At 48.0% G+C, this 20,368-nt stretch overlaps 2 protein-coding genes across 5 annotated transcripts in view; one reads left to right on the forward strand and one right to left on the reverse strand.

The window, feature by feature from the left end:
- PARPBP (PARP1 binding protein) overlaps positions 1-9,973 on the reverse strand; it is a 115,422-nt gene extending 105,449 nt beyond the window's left edge. For both annotated transcript variants that reach the window (XM_073575167.1, XM_073575166.1), the window contains exon 1: positions 9,871-9,973. The gene's annotated coding sequence lies outside the window, so the exon portion shown is untranslated. The remainder of the gene's footprint in view (positions 1-9,870) is intronic.
- Positions 9,887-20,368, forward strand: part of NUP37 (nucleoporin 37) — a 71,232-nt gene continuing 60,750 nt past the window's right edge. Inside the window, exons 1-2 of one of the 3 annotated variants that reach the window (XM_073575170.1) lie at positions 9,887-10,017; positions 19,951-20,128. In XM_073575170.1, coding sequence (XP_073431271.1) covers positions 9,956-10,017; positions 19,951-20,128 — 240 coding nt within the window. In that variant the 5' untranslated portion in view covers positions 9,887-9,955. Of the gene's footprint in view, positions 10,086-19,950; positions 20,129-20,368 lie in introns of all 3 variants that reach the window. The other 2 variants (XM_073575168.1, XM_073575169.1) reach the window with 2 other exon arrangements.

Here is a 20,368-nt window from a genome sequence, read left to right on the forward strand (position 1 = left end):
AGACGCATATAAATATCCATGGTACCGCTGAAAACGTCATCTTGTCCCGCAAAAAACGAGCCGCCATACAGCATCATCAGCGAAAAAATAAAAAAGTTATAGCTCGCAGAATAAAGCGATACAAAAATAATTATTTTTTATATAAAATTGTTTTCATTGCAAAAAACCGACAAAACATAAAAAAACGACCTAAATGAGGTATCGCTGTAACCGTACTGACCCGAAGAATAAAAACGCGTTATCAATTTTACCGCACGCGGAATGGTGTAAACGCACCCCCCAAAAGAAATTCATGAAAAGCTGGTTTTTGTTCATTCTGCATCCCAAAAATCGGAATAAAAAGCGATCAAAAAATGTCACGTGCCCGAAAATGGTACCAATAAAAACGTCAACTCGTCCCGCAAAAAATAAGACCTCACATGACTCGGTGGGTCAAAATATGGAAAAATTATAGTTCACAATATGTGGTGATGCAAAAACTATTTTTACAATAAAAAGCGTCTTTTAGCGTGCGACAGCCGCCAAACATAAAAACCGCCATAAATCGTAAATCAAACCCCCCGTTATCACCCCCTTAGTTAGAGAAAAATAATAAAACTAAAAGAAAATGTATTTATTTCCATTTTCCCGCTAGGGTTAGGGTTAGGGTAGGGTTAGGGCTAGGGTTAGGGTTAGGGCTAGGGTTAAGGCTAGGGTTAGGGTTAGGGTTAGGGCTAGGGTTAGGGTTAGGGATAGGGTTAGGGCTAGGGCTCAGATTAGGGTTAGGGGTGTGTTGAGGTTAGGGTTGGAGTTATAATTGGGGGTTTCCACTGTTTGGGCACATCAGGTGCTCTCCAAAGGCAACATGGCGTCTGATCTCAATTCCAGCCAATTCTGCGTTGAAAAAGTCAAATGGTGCTCCTTCCCTTCCAGGCTCTGCCATGTGCCCAAACAGTGTTTTACCCCCACATGTAGGGTATCAGCCTACTCAGGACAAATTACAAAACAACTTTTGGGGTCCAATTTCTCCTGTTACCCTTAGGAAAATAAAAAATTGGGGGCAAAAATATAATTTTGCGGAAAAAAATGTTTTTTTTATTTTCACGCCCAGGCGTTATAAACTTCTGTGAAGCACTTGGGGGTTCAAAGTGCTCTCCACACATCTAGATAAGCTCCATGGGGGGTCTAGTTTCCAAAATGGGGTCACTTGTGGGGAGTTTCAATAGTTTAGGTACATCAGGGGCTCTCCAAACGCACATGACACCCGCATACCAATCCATCAAAGTCTGCATTCCAAAACGTCACTACTTCCCTTCCGAGCCCCGACGTGTGCCCATACAGTAGTTTTCTCCCACATATGAGATATCAGCGTACTCAGGACAAATTGGACAACAACTTTTGGGGTCCAATTTCTCCTGTTACCCTTGGGAAAATAAAAAAAATGGGGACTAAAAGATGATGTTTGTTGAAAAAATACGATATTTTTATTTTCACGCCCGGTCGTTATAAACTTCTGTGAAGCACTGGGGGGTTCAAAGTGCTCACCACACATCTAGATAAGTTCATTAGGGGGTCTAGTTTCCAAAATGGGGTCACTTGTGGGGGGTTTCCACTGTTTAGGTACATCAGGGGCTCTCCAAACGCAACATGACACCCGCAGACCATTCCATCAAAGTCTGCATTCCAAAACGTCACTACTTCCCTTCCGAGCCCCGACGTGTGCCCATACAGTAGTTTTCTCCCACATATGAGGTATCAGCGTACTCAGGACAAATTGGACAACAACTTTTGGGGTCCAATTTCTCCTGTTACCCTTGGGAAAATAAAAAAATGGGGACTAAAAGATCATGTTTGTGGAAAAAATACGATTTTTTTATTTTCACGCCCGGACGTTATAAACTTCAGTGAAGCACTGGGGGGTTCAAAGTGCTCACCACACATCTAGATAAGTTCCTTGGGGGGGTCTAGTTTCCAAAATGGTGTCATTTGTGGGGGGTTTCTACTGTTTTGGTACATCAGGGGCTTTCCTAATGCGACATGGTGTCCGATCTCAATTCCAGCCAAAAACGTCAAATGGCGCTGCTTCCCTTCCGAGCTCTGCCATACGCCCAAATAGTGGTTTACACCCACATGTGGGGTATCAGCGTACTCAGGATAAATTGCACAATATCTTTTAGGGTCCTGTTACTTTTGGAAAAATAAGTATTGAGGGTGAAAAGATCATTTTTGTGGAAAAAATATGATTTTTTAATTGTACTGCTGTACGTTATAAACTTCTGTGAAGCCCTTGGGGGTTCAAAGTTCTCACCACACATCTAGATAAGTTCCTTGGGGGGTCTAGATTCCAAAATGGTGTCATTTGTGGGGGGTTTCCACTGTTTTGGTACATCAGGGGTTTTCCAATCGCGACATGGTGTCCGATCTCAATTCTAGCCAAAAACGTCAAATGGCGCTGCTTCCCTTCCGAGCTCTGCTATGCGCCCAAATAGTCATTTACACCCACATATGGGGTATCAGCGTACTCAGGACAAATTGCACAATAACTTTTAGGGTCCTGTTACCCTTGGAAAAATAAAAATTGTGGGTGAAAAGATCATTTTTGTGGAAAAAATATGATTTTTTAATTGTACCGCTGTACGTTATAAACTTCTGTGAAGCCCTTGTGGGTTCAAAGTTCTCACCACATATCTAGATAAGTTCCTTGGGGGGTCTAGTTTCCAAAATGGGGTCACTTGGGGGGGTTTCCACTGTTTAGGTACATCAGGGGCTCGCCAAACGTGACATGGCGTCCGATCTGAATTCCAGCCAATTTTGCATTGAAAAAGTCAAACGGCGCTCCTTCCATTCTGAGCTCTGCCATGCGCCGAAACAGTGGTTCCCCCCCACATATCAGGTATCAGCGTAGTCAGGACAAATTGCACAATAACTTTTGCAGTCCAATTTCTCCTGTTACCCTTGGTAAAATAAAGAAAATTGAACCTGAAGTATTTTTTTTGTGAAAAAAAGTTAAATGTTCATTTTTTTTTTAATATTCAAAAAATTCCTGTGACTCACCTAAAGGGTTAATAAACTTCTTGAATGTGGTTTTAAGCACCTTGAGGGGTGCAGTTTTTAGAATGGTGTCACTTTTGGGTATTTTCTATCATATAGACCCCTCAAAGTGGCTTCAAATGTGAAGTGGTCCCTAAAAATAAAATGGTGTTGCAAAAATGAGAAATCGCTGGTCAATTTTTAACCCTTATAACTTCCTAGCAAAAAAAAATTTTGGTTGCAAAATTGTGCTGATGTAAAGTAAACATGTGGGAAATGTTATGTATTAAGTTTTGTGTGCCGTATCGCTGTGATTTAAGGGCATAAAAATTCAAAGTTGGAAAATTGCGAAATTTTCAAAATTTTTGCCAAATTTCCGTTTTTTTCACAAATAAACGCAAGTTATTTGAATGCAATTTTACCACTAACATGAAGTACAATATGTCACGAGAAAACAATGTCAGAATCACCAGGATCCATGAAAGCGTTCCAGAGTTATGACCTCATAAAGGGACAGTGGTCAGAATTGTAAAAATTGGCCCGGTAGTTAACGTGCAAACCACCCTTGGTAGTGAAGGGGTTAAGGGCCCTTTACACATAGGGATATCACTAAAGCGTCACCGATTTTGTGACGCAGCAGCGATATTGCTACATGTGATACTCACCTCCGACCGGCTCCCCCGCTGACTATCGCTGATCGCGTGAGATCGGCCTGGTCCATTTCTCGTCATCTGCTTCCTGCTGGAGCCGATGAGCGAGCCATGGACGCAGGCGGAAGAAGTCACCCTCGCCGCGTCTTACAGGTGAGTACGACCGCTGCTGCATAGTTAGTGATATCTGCCTGTTTGGCAGCTCACTAGCGACCATTTAGCGATGCACCAGCGATCCTGACCGGGTCATATCGTGGTCGGGATCGCTGGTGCATCGCTAAATGTAACGGGGCCTTTACACAGTATGTTAAATGGTATGCAAGTCTGTCTTCTTGACCCACCAGAGATAAACACTTAAATCCACAAGCCAATATACAGATAAAAAGGTCAATTCTTCTTGGCTTGCAAAAACATGGTTGTCTGGGAAATTAAGATACAATCTGGTTTCTTCACAGCTACAAAAATTATAAAACTGACACAAAAATGGGCACCGAAGGGCGATAATGACTTTGGGCCACTGATCTTACACTGCAGACATATAGAACAGGGAGCCCCACATCAAAACCAGGTCTCTCCAGCCTGGCCTAAATGGATTGTGGGCATCAGAATTGGCATCAAAGTGGGCAAACAGCCCATTTTCACAGATTTGAATAAGTTATGTTTTTAAGGGGTTAAATGACTAGGGCCACTGATTTCACACTAAAAATACATAGATAGAGATGCCCTGCATCAAACCCAGATCCATCTTGCCTGGCACATATGGGTTCTGGGCATCAGAATTGGTATTAAAGTGGGCACATGGTCCATTTTCATAGATTTGAATAAGTGACTGATGTTTTTAAGGGGTTAAATGACATGGCCCACTGATCTCACACATCTATTCCATGCACACTGATGCTTCATATCAAATTCAGCTGCCTTCAGCCTGGCCCAACTGGGTTCTGGGCATCAGAACTGGCATCAAAGTGGGCAAACAGCCAATTTTCACAGTTACTTATTCAAATCTGTGAAAATGTTTACCCACTTTGTTGCCAATTCTGATGCCCAAAACCCATTTGGGCCAGGATGGAGGGACTAGAGTTTGATGCGGGGGATCAATATCTGTATTTTTAAAGTGAGATCAGTGGCCCAAAGTCATTTAACCGCCTAAAGACATTAGGCTAGTTTCACACTAGCGTTACCAAGTGCAGCGCAGGCCGCCGATAAGCACCGCCCCGGCCGCGCCCCCTCAGGTCAGCAGCTCCTCTGATCACATGACGCTGCATGTGATCAGCGTACCCTATATTTAGTGTTGGGTACACTGGTCCTGTGCTGGTGCACTTTTGACGGCGAATGCACCCTTTTGGCGCTGCGCCGTGTGCCAAACGCACTGTGTTGCATTTTTTGTGCGCTCGGCGCAGCGCCAGCAAAATCACACCAGTGCACGACCAGCATACCCAACGCTAAATATAGGGTACGCTGATCGCATGCAGCGTCATGCGATAAGAGGAGGAGCTGATTGGAGGGGCGGAGCTTATCAGTGGCCCTGCACCTGGTAACGCTAGTGTGAAACTAGCCTTATCCAAATTTGTGAAAATCGGTTGTTTGCCCATGTTGATGCCAGTTCTGATGGCCATAACCCCTTTGGGCCAGGCTGGAGAGACCTGATCAGTGGCCTCAAAGTCATTTAAACCTTTAAGACCCTTCGGTGCCCATATTCGTGCCAGTTTTAGAATCTTTGTAGCTGTTTTTAAGTGTATTCACGTCAGAGCACCTAGCTGCATTGGAAGCTATTATTGTGATTTTTTGTTGTTGCTGTTAAACCTATAAAAAAAAAAAAAAAAAAACAATTGACAAATAAGAAACCAACTTCAGCCTCGTTCAATGTTTTACCTCAATATCAGTAAGCCGAAGTCTGAAGGTTAAATTAAAAAAAAAAAAAATTTATAATATATATATATATATATATACACACATACATACATATACAGGAGTGGTGACCAGTTTCTATTAGGCCATGTGCACACGGTGCGGATTCTGCTGCGGATCCACAGCATTTCTGGCCCTGTGGGTCCGCAGCAGATTTAGGAGCGTTGTACAGTACCATTGTTTTCAATGGTAAACTGGAAAACGCTGTGCACATGCTGCGGATTTTTCCGTGCAGTTTACAATCTGCAGCATGTCAATTCTTTTGTGCGGATTCCGCTGCGGTTTCCTACCTTCACCATTATGAGGTGTGAAACCGCAGGCTAATCCGCCAGTAAACCGCAGGACTTTTGACCAGAGAATTTACCTGCAGATTTTTCCAAATCCGCAGGACCTAAATCTACGTGTGCACACAGCCTAATACTTTCCCTCTGATTGTTCCACTCCTGGTTTTGGCTTACATATACTGAACATGTAAATGTGACCCATGGCTTTAAAAAAAAAAAAAAAAAAAAAAAAAAAAGTTATAAGTGCAACAAGGCAGAAAACACACCGTACTGTGAAAGATACCTGGCAGTGGTGGGGGACTCGCAGTAAGTGTGTATATGTGGCCCATGTAATCTTAGGAGCTGCCACCACCATGTCACAGCCCTATGTGCGACCTACACAACTGGCGGGACCGCATCCCTGTGAGGAGCTTCACCGACCAGAACTCAGTCCGGCGCCTGAGGACCGAGCACATAGCCGGTACCTGTGCCTACCGCCTCCGTGCACACAGCCGTTATACCCTGCCGCTACCTGGAGCTAGAGCCGCCGTGCACACAGCCGTTACACCCTGCCGCTACCTGGAGCTAGAGCCGCCGTACACACAGCCGTTACACCCTGCCGCTACCTGGAGCTAGAGCCGCCGTACACACAGCCGTTACACCCTGCCGGGACCTGGAGCTAGATCCGCCGTACACACAGCCGTTACACCCTGCCGCTACCTGGAGCTAGATCCGCCGTACACACAGCCGTTATACCCTGCCGGGACCTGGAGCTAGATCCGCCGTACACACAGCCGTTACACCCTGCCGCTACCTGGAGCTAGAGCCGCCGTACACACAGCCGTTACACCCTGCCGCTACCTGGAGCTAGAGCCGCCGTACACACAGCCGTTACACCCTGCCGGGACCTGGAGCTAGATCCGCCGTGCACACAGCCGTTATACCCTGCCGCTACCTGGAGCTAGATCCGCCGTACACACAGCCGTTATACCCTGCCGGGACCTGGAGCTAGATCCGCCGTACACACAGCCGTTACACCCTGCCGCTACCTGGAGCTAGAGCCGCCGTACACACAGCCGTTATACCCTGCCGCTACCTGGAGCTAGATCCGCCGTGCACACAGCCGTTATACCCTGCCGCTACCTGGAGCTAGATCCGCCGTACACACAGCCGTTACACCCTGCCGCTACCTGGAGCTAGAGCCGCCGTACACACAGCCGTTATACCCTGCCGCTACCTGGAGCTAGATCCGCCGTGCACACAGCCGTTATACCCTGCCGGGACCTGGAGCTAGAGCCGCCGTACACACAGCCGTTACACCCTGCCGGGACCTGGAGCTAGAGCCGCCGTACACACAGCCGTTACACCCTGCCGGGACCTGGAGCTAGAGCCGCCGTACACACAGCCGTTATACCCTGCCGGGACCTGGAGCTAGAGCCGCCGTACACACAGCCGTTACACCCTGCCGGGACCTGGAGCTAGAGCCGCCGTACACACAGCCGTTACACCCTGCCGCTACCTGGAGCTAGAGCCGCCGTGCACACAGCCGTTACACCCTGCCGCTACCTGGAGCTAGAGCCGCCGTGCACACAGCCGTTATACCCTGCCGCTACCTGGAGCTAGAGCCGCCGTACACACAGCCGTTATACCCTGCCGCTACCTGGAGCTAGAGCCGCCGTACACACAGCCGTTACACCCTGCCGGGACCTGGAGCTAGAGCCGCCGTACACACAGCCGTTATACCCTGCCGGGACCTGGAGCTAGAGCCGCCGTACACACAGCCGTTACACCCTGCCGCTACCTGGAGCTAGAGCCGCCGTACACACAGCCGTTACACCCTGCCGCTACCTGGAGCTAGAGCCGCCGTACACACAGCCGTTATACCCTGCCGCTACCTGGAGCTAGAGCCGCCGTACACACAGCCGTTACACCCTGCCGGGACCTGGAGCTAGAGCCACCGTGCACACAGCCGTTATACCCTGCCGGGACCTGGAGCTAGAGCCGCCGTACACACAGCCGTTACACCCTGCCGGTACCTGGAGCTAGAGCCGCCGTACACACAGCCGTTATACCCTGCCGCTACCTGGAGCTAGAGCCGCCGTACACACAGCCGTTACACCCTGCCGGTACCTGGAGCTAGAGCCGCCGTACACACAGCCGTTACACCATGCCACTACCTGGAGCTAGAGCCGCCGTACACAGCCGTTATACCCTGCCGGGACCTGGAGCTAGAGCCGCCGTGCACACAGCCGTTATACCCTGCCGCTACCTGGAGCTAGATCCGCCGTACACACAGCCGTTATACCCTGCCGGGACCTGGAGCTAGAGCCGCCGTGCACACAGCCGTTATACCCTGCCGGTACCTGGAGCTAGAGCCGCCGTGCACACAGCCGTTACACCCTGCCGGTACCTGGAGCTAGAGCCGCCGTGCACACAGCCGTTACACCCTGCCGGTACCTGGAGCTAGAGCCGCCGTGCACACAGCCGTTACACCCTGCCGGGACCTGGAGCTAGAGCCGCCGTACACACAGCCGTTACACCCTGCCGGTACCTGGAGCTAGAGCCGCCGTACACACAGCCGTTACACCATGCCGGGACCTGGAGCTAGAGCCACCGTGCACACAGCCGTTATACCCTGCCGGGACCTGGAGCTAGAGCCGCCGTACACACAGCCGTTACCTGGAGCTAGAGCCGCCGTACACACAGCCGTTATACCCTGCCGCTACCTGGAGCTAGAGCCGCCGTACACACAGCCGTTACACCCTGCCGGTACCTGGAGCTAGAGCCGCCGTACACACAGCCGTTACACCATGCCACTACCTGGAGCTAGAGCCGCCGTACACAGCCGTTATACCCTGCCGGGACCTGGAGCTAGAGCCGCCGTGCACACAGCCGTTATACCCTGCCGCTACCTGGAGCTAGATCCGCCGTACACACAGCCGTTATACCCTGCCGGGACCTGGAGCTAGATCCGCCGTACACACAGCCGTTACACCCTGCCGCTACCTGGAGCTAGAGCCGCCGTACACACAGCCGTTATACCCTGCCGCTACCTGGAGCTAGATCCGCCGTGCACACAGCCGTTATACCCTGCCGCTACCTGGAGCTAGATCCGCCGTACACACAGCCGTTACACCCTGCCGCTACCTGGAGCTAGAGCCGCCGTACACACAGCCGTTATACCCTGCCGCTACCTGGAGCTAGATCCGCCGTGCACACAGCCGTTATACCCTGCCGGGACCTGGAGCTAGAGCCGCCGTACACACAGCCGTTATACCCTGCCGGTACCTGGAGCTAGAGCCGCCGTACACACAGCCGTTATACCCTGCCGGTACCTGGAGCTAGAGCCGCCGTGCACACAGCCGTTACACCCTGCCGGTACCTGGAGCTAGAGCCGCCGTGCACACAGCCGTTACACCCTGCCGGGACCTGGAGCTAGAGCCGCCGTGCACACAGCCGTTACACCCTGCCGGGACCTGGAGCTAGAGCCGCCGTGCACACAGCCGTTATACCCTGCCGGGACCTGGAGCTAGAGCCGCCGTACACACAGCCGTTACACCCTGCCGCTACCTGGAGCTAGAGCCGCCGTGCACACAGCCGTTACACCCTGCCGGTACCTGGAGCTAGAGCCGCCGTACACACAGCCGTTACACCCTGCCGGTACCTGGAGCTAGATCCGCCGTACACACAGCCGTTACACCATGCCACTACCTGGAGCTAGAGCCGCCGTGCACACAGCCGTTATAACCTGCCGGTACCTGGAGCTAGAGCCGCCGTACACACAGCCGTTATACCCTGCCGGGACCTGGAGCTAGAGCCGCCGTACACACAGCCGTTACACCCTGCCGCTACCTGGAGCTAGAGCCGCCGTACACACAGCCGTTACACCCTGCCGGTACCTGGAGCTAGATCCGCCGTACACACAGCCGTTACACCCTGCCGCTACCTGGAGCTAGATCCGCCGTACACACAGCCGTTACACCCTGCCGCTACCTGGAGTTAGAGCCGCCGTGCACACAGCCGTTATAACCTGCCAGTACCTGTTGCCAGAGCCGCCGTGCACCAACTGCCCGAAACACAGAACGTCTCAGCTGGAATAACGGCTACATAAAAACAAACATTTAAATGCTTACTACGTCACCGCGGCACCTGCCAATCAGAGAACGCGACCCAAGACCCCGGAAGTAGTAAGTCCAAGCGACGTCACGGTGTGTACTTCTACAAATCTGTTGGCGGGAGCGGAGCCAGTGACACGGTGTGTACGGCAGTAGGAGGTGGCGGGGGCCGTGGGGGTGGTGAATGATGGAAATTGTATTACATGGGCTCAGGGCATAAGACTGTTCTGTACACGTCTGAGCAGCTGCTTTCTGTTATCAGTCACTGCTATAGGCTGACTGTATATGGGGAGTCTGAGGGAGTGCAGAAATGTAGGCTAGTGTGACTGACTGTATATGGGGACTGTGAGGGAGTGCAGAAATGTAGGCTAGTGTGACTGACTGTATATGGTGACTCTGAGGGAGTGCGAAATGTAGGCTAGTGTGACTGACTATATGGGGACTCTGAGGGAGTGCAGAAATGTAGACTAGTGTGACTGCCTGTATATGGGGACTCTGAGGGAGTGCAGAAATGTAGGCTAGTGTGACTGACTGTATATGGGGACTGTGAGGGAGTGCAGAAATGTAGGCTAGTGTGACTGCCTGTATATGGGGACTCTGAGGGAGTGCAGAAATGTAGGCTAGTGTGACTGCCTGTATATGGGGACTATGAGGGAGTGCAGAAATGTAGACTAGGTGTGACTGACTGTATATGGGGACTGTGAGGGAGTGCAGAAATGTAGGCTAGTGTGACTGCCTGTATATGGTGACTATGAGGGAGTGCAGAAATGTAGGCTAGTGTGACTGACTGTATATGGTGACTATGAGGGAGTGCAGAAATGTAGGCTAGTGTGACTGACTGTATATGGGGACTCTGAGGGAGTGCAGAAATGTAGGCTAGTGTGACTGCCTGTATATGGGCACTATGAGGGAGTGCAGAAATGTAGGCTAGTGTGACTGACTGTATATGGGGACTCTGAGGGAGTGCGAAATGTAGGCTAGTGTGACTGACTATATGGGGACTCTGAGGGAGTGCAGAAATGTGGGCTAGTGTGACTGACTGTATATGGGGACTCTGAGGGAGTGCAGAAATGTAGGCTAATGTGACTGACTGTATATGGGGACTATGAGGGAGTGCAGAAATGTAGGCTAGTGTGACTGCCTGTATATGGGGACTCTGAGGGAGTGCAGAAATGTAGGCTAGTGTGACTGACTGTATATGGTGACTATGAGGGAGTGCAGAAATGTAGGCTAGGTGTGACTGACTGTATATGGGGACTCTGAGGGAGTGCAGAAATGTAGGCTAGTGTGACTGCCTGTATATGGGCACTATGAGGGAGTGCAGAAATGTAGGCTAGTGTGACTGCCTGTATATGGGAACTCTGAAGGAGTGCAGAAATGTAGGCTAGTGTGACTGACTGTATATGGGGACTCTGAGGGAGTGCAGAAATGTAGGCTAGTGTTCCTGACTGTATATGGGGACTCTGAGGGAGTGCAGAAATGTAGGCTAGTGTGACTGACTGTATATGGGGACTCTTGAGGGAGTGCAGAAATGTAGGCTAGTGTGACAGACTGTATATGGGGACTATGAGGAAGCACAGAAATGTAGGCTAGTGTGACTGACTGTATATGGGGACTCTGAGGGAGTGCAGAAATGTAGGCTAGTGTGACTGACTGTATATGGTGACTCTGAGGGAGTGCAGAAATGTGGGCTAGTGTGACTGACTATATGGGGACTGTGAGGGAGTGCAGAAATGTAGGCTAGTGTGACTGCCTGTATATGGGGACTATGAGGGAGTGCAGAAATGTAGACTAGTGTGACTGACTGTATATGGGGACTCTGAGGGAGTGCAGAAATGTAGGCTAGTGTGACTGCCTGTATATGGAGACTCTGAGGGAGTGCAGAAATGTAGGCTAGTGTGACTGCCTGTATATGGAGACTCTGAGGGAGTGCAGAAATGTAGGCTAGGTGTGACTGACTGTATATGGGGACTCTGAGGGAGTGCAGAAATGTAGGCTAGTGTGACTGACTGTATATGGGGACTCTGAGGGAGTGCGAAATGTAGGCTAGTGTGACTGACTGTATATGGGGACTCTGAGGGAGTTCAGAAATGTAGGCTAGTGTGACTGACTGTATATGGGGACTATGAGGGAGTGCAGAAATGTAGGCTAGTGTGACTGCCTGTATATGGGGACTATGAGGGAGTGCAGAAATGTAGGCTAGTGTGACTGACTGTATATGGAGACTCTGTGGGAGTGCAGAAACGTAGGCTAGTGTGACTGCCTGTATATGGGGACTCTGAGGGAGTGCAGAAATGTAGGCTAGTGTGACTGACTGTATATGGGGACTATGAGGGAGTGCAGAAATGTAGGCTAGTGTGACTGCCTGTATATGGGGACTATGAGGGAGTGCAGAAATGTAGGCTAGTGTGACTGACTGTACATGGGGACTCTGAGGGAGTGCAGAAATGTAGGCTATTGTGACTGACTGTATATGGGGATTGTGAAGGAGTGCTGAAATGTAGGCTAGTGTGACTGACTGTATATGGGGACTCTGAGGGAGTGCTGAAATGTAGGCTAGTGTGACTGACTATATGGGGACTATGAGGGAGTGCAGAAATGTAGGCTAGTGTGACTGACTGTATATGGGGACTCTGAGGGAGTGCAGAAATGTAGGCTAGTGTGACTGACTGTATATGGGGACTATGAGGGAGTGCAGAAATGTAGGCTAGTGTGACTGACTGTATATGGGGACTATGAGGGAGTGCATAAATGTAGGCTAGTGTGACTGACTGTATATGGGGACTATGAGGGAGTGCAGAAATGTAGGCTAGTGTGACTGACTGTATATGGGGGCTATGAGGGAGTGCATAAATGTAGGCTAGGTGTGACTGTATATGGGGACTCTGAGCGAGTGCAGAAATGTAGGCTAGTGTGACTGACTGTATATGGGCACTATGAGGGAGTGCAGAAATGAAGGCTAGGTGTGACTGACTGTATATGGGGACTTTGAGGGAGTGCAGAAATGTAGGCTAGTGTGACTGACTGTATATGGAGACTCTGTGGGAGTGCAGAAACGTAGGCTAGTGTGATTGCCTGTATATGGGGACTCTGAGGGAGTGCAGAAATGTAGGCTAGTGTGACTGACTGTATATGGGGACTATGAGGGAGTGCAGAAATTTAGGCTAGTGTGACTGACTGTATATGGGGACTGTGAGGGAGTGCAGAAATGTAGGGCTAGTTTGACTGTATATGGTGACTCTGAGGGAGTGCAGAAATGTAGGCTAGTGTGACTGACTGTATATGGGCACTATGAGGGAGTGAAGAAATGTAGGCTAGTGTGACTGACTGTATATGGGGACTCTGAGGGAGTGCAGAAATGTAGGCTAGGTGTGACTGACTGTATATGGGGACTATGAGGGAGTGCAGAAATGTAGGCTAGTGTGACTGACTGTATATGGGGACTCTGAGCGAGTGCAGAAATATAGGCTAGGTGTGACTGACTGTTTATGGGGACTATGAGGGAGTGCAGAAATGTAGGCTAGTGTGACTGACTGTATATGGGCCCTATGAGGGAGTGCAGAAATGTAGGCTAGTGTGACTGACTGTATATGGGGACTCTGAGGGAGTGCAGAAATGTAGGCTAGGTGTGACTGACTGTATATGGGGACTATGAAGGAGTGCAGAAATGTAGGCTAGTGTGACTGACTGTATATGGGGACTGTGAGGGAGTGCAGAAATGTAGGGCTAGTTTGACTGATTGTATATGGTGACTCTGAGGGAGTGCAGAAATGTAGGCTAGTGTGACTGACTGTATATGGGCACTATGAGGGAGTGAAGAAATGTAGGCTAGTGTGACTGACTGTATATGGGGACTCTGAGGGAGTGCAGAAATGTAGGCTAGGTGTGACTGACTGTATATGGGGACTATGAGGGAGTGCAGAAATGTAGGCTAGTGTGACTGACTGTATATGGGGACTCTGAGCGAGTGCAGAAATATAGGCTAGGTGTGACTGACTGTTTATGGGGACTATGAGGGAGTGCAGAAATGTAGGCTAGTGTGACTGTATATGGGCCCTATGAGGGAGTGCAGAAATGTAGGCTAGTATGACTGACTGTATATGGGGACTCTGAGGGAGTGCAGAAATGTAGGCTAGGTGTGACTGACTGTATATGGGGACTATGAAGGAGTGCAGAAATGTAGGCTAGTGTGACTGACTGTATATGGGGACTGTGAGGGAGTGCAGAAATGTAGGGCTAGTTTGACTGATTGTATATGGTGACTCTGAGGGAGTGCAGAAATGTAGGCTAGGTGTGACTGACTGTATATGGGGACTATGAGGGAGTGCAGAAATGTAGGCTAGTGTAACTGACTGTATATGGGGACTCTGAGGGAGCGCAGAAATGTAGGCTAGGTGTGACTGACTGTATATGGGGACTATGAGGGAGTGCAGAAATGTAGGCTAGTGTGACTGACTGTATATGGGGACTCTGAGGGAGCGCAGAAATGTAGGCTAGGTGTGACTGACTGTATATGGGGACTATGAGGGAGTGCAGAAATGTAGGCTAGTGTGACTGACTATATGGGGACTGTGAGGGAGTGCAGATATGTAGGCTAGTGTGACTGTATATGGGGACTCTGAGCGAGTGCAGAAATGTAGGCTAGTTTGACTGACTGTATATGGGGACTATGAGGGAGTGCAGAAATGTAGGCTAGTGTGACTGACTGTATATGTGGACTCTGAGGGAGTGCAGAAATGTAGGCTAGTGTGACTGACTGTATATGTGGACTCTGAGGGAGTGCAGAAATGTAGGCTAGTGTGACTGCCTGTATATGGGGACTCTGAGGGAGTGCAGAAATGTAGGCTAGTGTGACTGACTGTATATGGGCCCTATGAGGGAGTGCAGAAATGTAGGCTAGTGTGACTGACTGTATATGTGGACTATGAGGGAGTGCATAAATGTAGGCTAGGTGTAACTGACTGTATATGGGGACTATGAGGTAGTGCAGAAATGTAGGCTAGGTGTGACTGACTGTATATGGGGACTCTGAGGGAGTGCAGAAATGTAGGCTAGGTGTGACTGACTGTATATGGGGACTATGAGGGAGTGCAGAAATGTAGGCTAGAGTGACTGACTGTAAATGGGGACTCTGAGGGAGTGCAGAAATGTAGGCTAGTGTGACTGACTGTATATGGGGACTGTGAGGGAGTGCAGAAATATAGGCTAGTGTGACTGACTGTATATGTGGACTATGAGGGAGTGCATAAATGTAGGCTAGGTGTAACTGACTGTATATGGGGACTATGAGGGAGTGCAGAAATGTAGGCTTGTGTGACTGACTGTATATGTGGACTATGAGGGAGTGCAGAAATGTAGGCTAGGTGTGAGGGCTGTGACGAACCTCGTGATGTGAGGAGACCCTCGTTCAGACGTCCATGTTTGGAGCATGTGGGGTTTCCCTGGGCCGGTCTCATCAGGACCATTTCTGCCTATATACATATGGGCAGGGCTCGTGCGCTGGAGCCACGAAGGCCTGTGCGATGGTGACCAGATGAGCGCATGAATAATCCCATGACCTCCACGTGGCCTCATTGTATGTTCGTGTTCCATCCGTTTTTAGACGGTTTAATATGTACCGGACACATCCAGTCTCTGCAATGTGTGCACACTCTATGGCTGATCAGCACGGGAGCCGATATGAACAAGTCTTCAGCGTCCATTCACATGTTCGTCTGACACCACCGACTGCCGTCTGATTTCGTTTTTCTGGGAACGCTCACTACCCCATAGAATAGACTGGATGTATACATACATTGGTTAAACCCATGGATCTGAGTAGATCCCATTTACTCACTTATTTTGCCCACTTTTATAGAGATGTTAATTCCACAGCGCTTTCACTTGGACTTACAAAAAAATTCGTCTGTCATGTAGAAAAACCTGGTGATGTTTCCTCTATATGTAATCTGTATGGCATTCAGTTATATACATCGGCGGTTAGGAACTGTGTTTGGTCTTGTACATTTCATTATGTTAAAGAGAAGTGGTCACCATGTTATAGAACAGTAGGAGATATATAGAATGATATACAGTGGGTACAGAAAGTATTCAGACCCCTTTAAATTTTTCACTCGGTTTCATTGAAGCCATTTGATAAACTCAAAGTTTATTCTTTTTCTCATTAATGTACACTCTGCACCCCATCTTGACTGAAAGAAAAACCAAAATATCACATGGTCATAAGTATTCTCACCCTTTTTTCAGTATTGAGTAGAAGCACCCTTTTGAGCTAGTGCAGCCATGAGTCTTTTTAGGAATGATGCAATAAGTTTTTCACACCTGGATTTGGGGATCCTCTGCCATTCTTCCTTGCAGGTCCTCTCCAGTTCTGTCAGGTTGGATGTGAACATTGGTGGACAGCCATTTTCAGGTCTCTCCTGAGATGCTCAGTTGGGTTTAGGTCAGGGCTCTGGCAGGGCCAGTCAAGAATGGTCACAGAGTTGTTCTGAAGCCACTCCTTCGTTATTTTAGCTGTGTGCTTAGGGTCATTGCCTTGTTGATAGGTGAACCTTCAGTCAAGTCCGAGGTCCAGAGCACTCTGGAAGAGGTTTTCATTCAGGATATCTCTGTACTTGGTCGCATTCATGTTTCCTTCAATTGCAACCATTCATCCTGTCCCTGCAGCTGAAAAACACCCCCATAGCATGATGCTGCCACCACCATGTTTCACTGTTGGGATTGTATTGGGCAGGTGATGAGCAGTGACTGGTTTTCCCCAACACATACCATTTAGAATTATCACCAAAAAGTTCTATCTTCATCTCATCAGACCAGAGAATCTTATTTCTCATCGTCTGGGAGTCCTTCATGTGTTTTTTTAGCAAACTCTATGCAGGCTTTCATATGTTTAGCACTGAGGAGAGGCTTCTGTCGGGCCACTCTGCCATAACGGCCAGAGTGATAGTTGACTTTGTGGAATTTTCTCCCATATCCCTACTGCATCTGTGGAGCTCAGCCACAGTGATCTTGGGGTTCTTATTTACCTCTCTCACGAAGGCTCTTCTCCCACGATTGCTCAGTTTGGCTGGACGGCCAGGTCTAGGAAGACTTCTCGTGGTCCCAAACTTCTTCTATGTATGTATGTATTATGGAGGCCACTGTGCTCTTGGGAACCTTGAGTACTGCAGAAATTCTTTTGTAACCTTGGCCAGATCTGTGCCTTGCCACAATTCTGTCTCTGAGCTCCTTGGCCAGTTACTTTGACCTCATGATTCTCATTTGGTCCGACATGCACTGTGAGGTCTTAGGCTACTTTCAGACTTCCGTTATGAGGAGCAGGGCCGCTGCTAAGCTCTGCCCCTGGCCGCGCCTCTTCCGGTCAGCTCCTCCTATGGGCGCATGACGCTGCATATTCAACCGGCATACCCTATATTTAGCATTGGGTATGCTGGCTGTGCGCTGGTCTGCTTTTGCCGGCGCTTTCGCCCTTTTGGCACTGTGCCGAGTGCACAAAAATGCAACACATTGCGTTTGGCACACGTAGGCGTAGCGCCAAAAGGGCGCATGCGCCTGCAAAAGCAGACCAGCGCACGGCCAGCATACCCAACGCTAAATATAGGGTGCGCCGGTCGCATGCAGCGTCATGTGCCCATAGGAGGAGCTTACCAGAGGAGGCGTGGCCAGGGGCGGAGCTTAGCGGTGGCCCTGTGCTGCGACTCATAACGCAAGTATGAAAATAGCCTTATATAGACAGGTGTGTGCCTTTCCAAATCAAGTCCTATCAGTTTAATTAAACACAGCCTGACTCTAATGAAGGAGTAGAACCATCTCAAGGAGGATCACAAGGAAATGGACAGCATGTGACTGTTTTTAATTTTTAATAAATTCTGGAAAAAAATTGAATTTAATTTTTTTTTAAACCAAGATAGGATGCAGAGATTACATTAGTGAGAAGAAAAAATGAACTTTTTTGAGTTTACCAAATGGCTGCAATGAAACAAAGAGTGAAAAATTTAAAGGGGTCTGAATACCTTCCGTGTACCCACTGTATAGTTTTAAAGGAAAAATAAATAGCTCAATAGGGTCTTATCTGAGAGAGAGTTACAACAATACAATAGGAAACAAAAAGCAAAAAACACAAATATCCTGAACTAAAAAGTAAAAAATGTATACTGCAAATAATGCATAAAGGTAATAATAATAAGGGTATTTAGTAAACACAATTTTGATCAAAATAATGTACAAGCCATCCCGCCACGTCACGGCAACCCTTGTGGGACTATTATTATTACCTTTATGCATTATTTGCAGTATACATTTTTTACTTTTTAGTTCAGGATATTTGTGTTTTTTGTTTTCTCTGGTTAATGGTCATGTGTTAATATGCACTTACATTGTGCATACACATTAACTTACTTTTCTCAGTTCAGATTTGTTTTTTAACAATACAATAGGATTGCACTCACCTATTGCCTGTAGACAATCGCATAATAAACGTAAGAGTTATCACAGCTACCGCAGATCCACTAGGTCAGCTTGTGACCAAGTCAGGGTAGGCAATCTGGAATTTTAGTGGTTAATATCCGCACTGCTGTAAAGATGAAGGTCCGGACATATAGAATATGAAGTGAATGAGTGTTTGCTTTGGGCCTTAGGAACAAGTCAATGTGGAGTACCATCTTTATTATGCAAATAGGAGGGCCGCACCAAGGGTTCCCCGAAGTAGCATAGGCCACACCAAGGGTTCCCCCAAAGCAGCATAGGCCACACCAAGGGTTCCCCCAAAGCAGCATAGGCCACACCAAGGGTTCCCCCAAAGCAGCATAGGCCACACCAAGGGTATACTAAAGCGTCCTTTTTTGCATGTCAGATAAAAGGTAATTTTTCATTATGAAGTTAAGTTATACTTGTCTAGTATGACTTAAATGGGGACCAGGTCTCCTTTATAAGTAAATCTTTAGGCAGTTTAAATGCTATCTTAAGGGTAACATACTTGCATTACTAATTACAAACTGCAGTATATCAGGAAAAATCTGCTACACGGTTAATCTGTATCCAATTTTTTTTTTTTTTTTGCATACCCATAGATTGAAGGGGAAGTCTCATCTGAAATATGGAAGAAACTTCTCCATGGTGTTAATCCTAATAGTAAGTAACTTCGGCTTTATTTGCCAGTTTGAGTGGTCGTCATATAACCACCAGTTAACAAATCGCATACTTGAACGTGACAACCACTTAAACTGGCAGATAAAGCCGAAGTTACTAACTGTAAGGATTTGGCAAGCTGAACTGCATGCCAAAAATTTCCTCCTGGGTCGACTGCTGGAATAGGGTAGTCTACATTTCTGCAGCCGGCATCCTGAACACCTCCAGCATTTACTAGACCTCGAAACGTGTACTGGGCTGTGCACCCTGGGCCAGGACTGCGCAGATCATTTTGCACAACTCTGATATTTAGCATTATAATTGTGCTTTTTTATAAAGAGTATTGAATTTCCCCAGTACTCATCAACCCATTTAATTAGGAAAATCAATTTGATCAATTAGTAATTGGGTTCCCTATTTTCCCTCTAGCCCTCCTCCCATCACCGTTTTTATCCCTTTAATATATTGCAATCATCATATTATATTGCACCGTGTGCTTACAATTGCTCACTTTGCCTTTCTACCCAGTAAATTCTCCTGGTGGCCACGCTTTCAGTTACGTGGCCGGACAGCATTGGAACATTATTAACCTACAGATTAACCCTTTTTCTGCAAATTAACACTGCTCGGGGCATGGCAAGTTCCTTTAAAAGTACAATTTTATGTTAGGAAGTGCTTAAAGGTAATTTTTTTCAAGTAATGGTAAAGTGTGAGCTGTGTGATAAAACTATTCCTTTGCCTTTTTATTTGACAAGGGTAAAATAGTTCAGACTGATGACCTCTCGTCGAAACATTGCCTGTACATAGAATAAAATATCGTCTTGTATTTCGTGCATCAGAATACATTTATTTTGCTAAACCACCTTTCTGATTATTCAGTTTGGCAGCAATGCAGCAGAGATTGAAGCAAGACTCGATTAGAAATGCTACGTACACAGTGGACTGTGAAGACTTTGTACATGTGGTGGAATTTAATCCCTTCGATTCTGGGGGTTTGGGCTCCTTAATCGCCTACGGTGGCAACAACTACGTAGTCGTGGCATCTTGCCGATTTCAGGTAGGTGCAAAGTGGGGTTATTTCTGTATATACAGTAGTTTAGGATATCACGGTAGGCTTTGTCAAGGGGACTGCCACGCAACTTGTCATTAGTCATTTCAGGTGCAAACTCATTATAACTGCTTAGTGATGACCTATCACTTGCTAAAAAAAAAAAGTTAAGTTAAAGAGGTTGTCCAGGCTTTTCCCAAAAGTCTCCAGTCGCGCTGTGAGAATTCTCTGCTGCCTGTGATGAGACCG

This window comes from Dendrobates tinctorius, unplaced genomic scaffold (assembly GCF_039654945.1).
Source record: "Dendrobates tinctorius isolate UK_male_01 unplaced genomic scaffold, ASM3965494v1 ptg000043l, whole genome shotgun sequence".
Classification (NCBI taxonomy): Eukaryota; Metazoa; Chordata; class Amphibia; order Anura; family Dendrobatidae; genus Dendrobates; species Dendrobates tinctorius.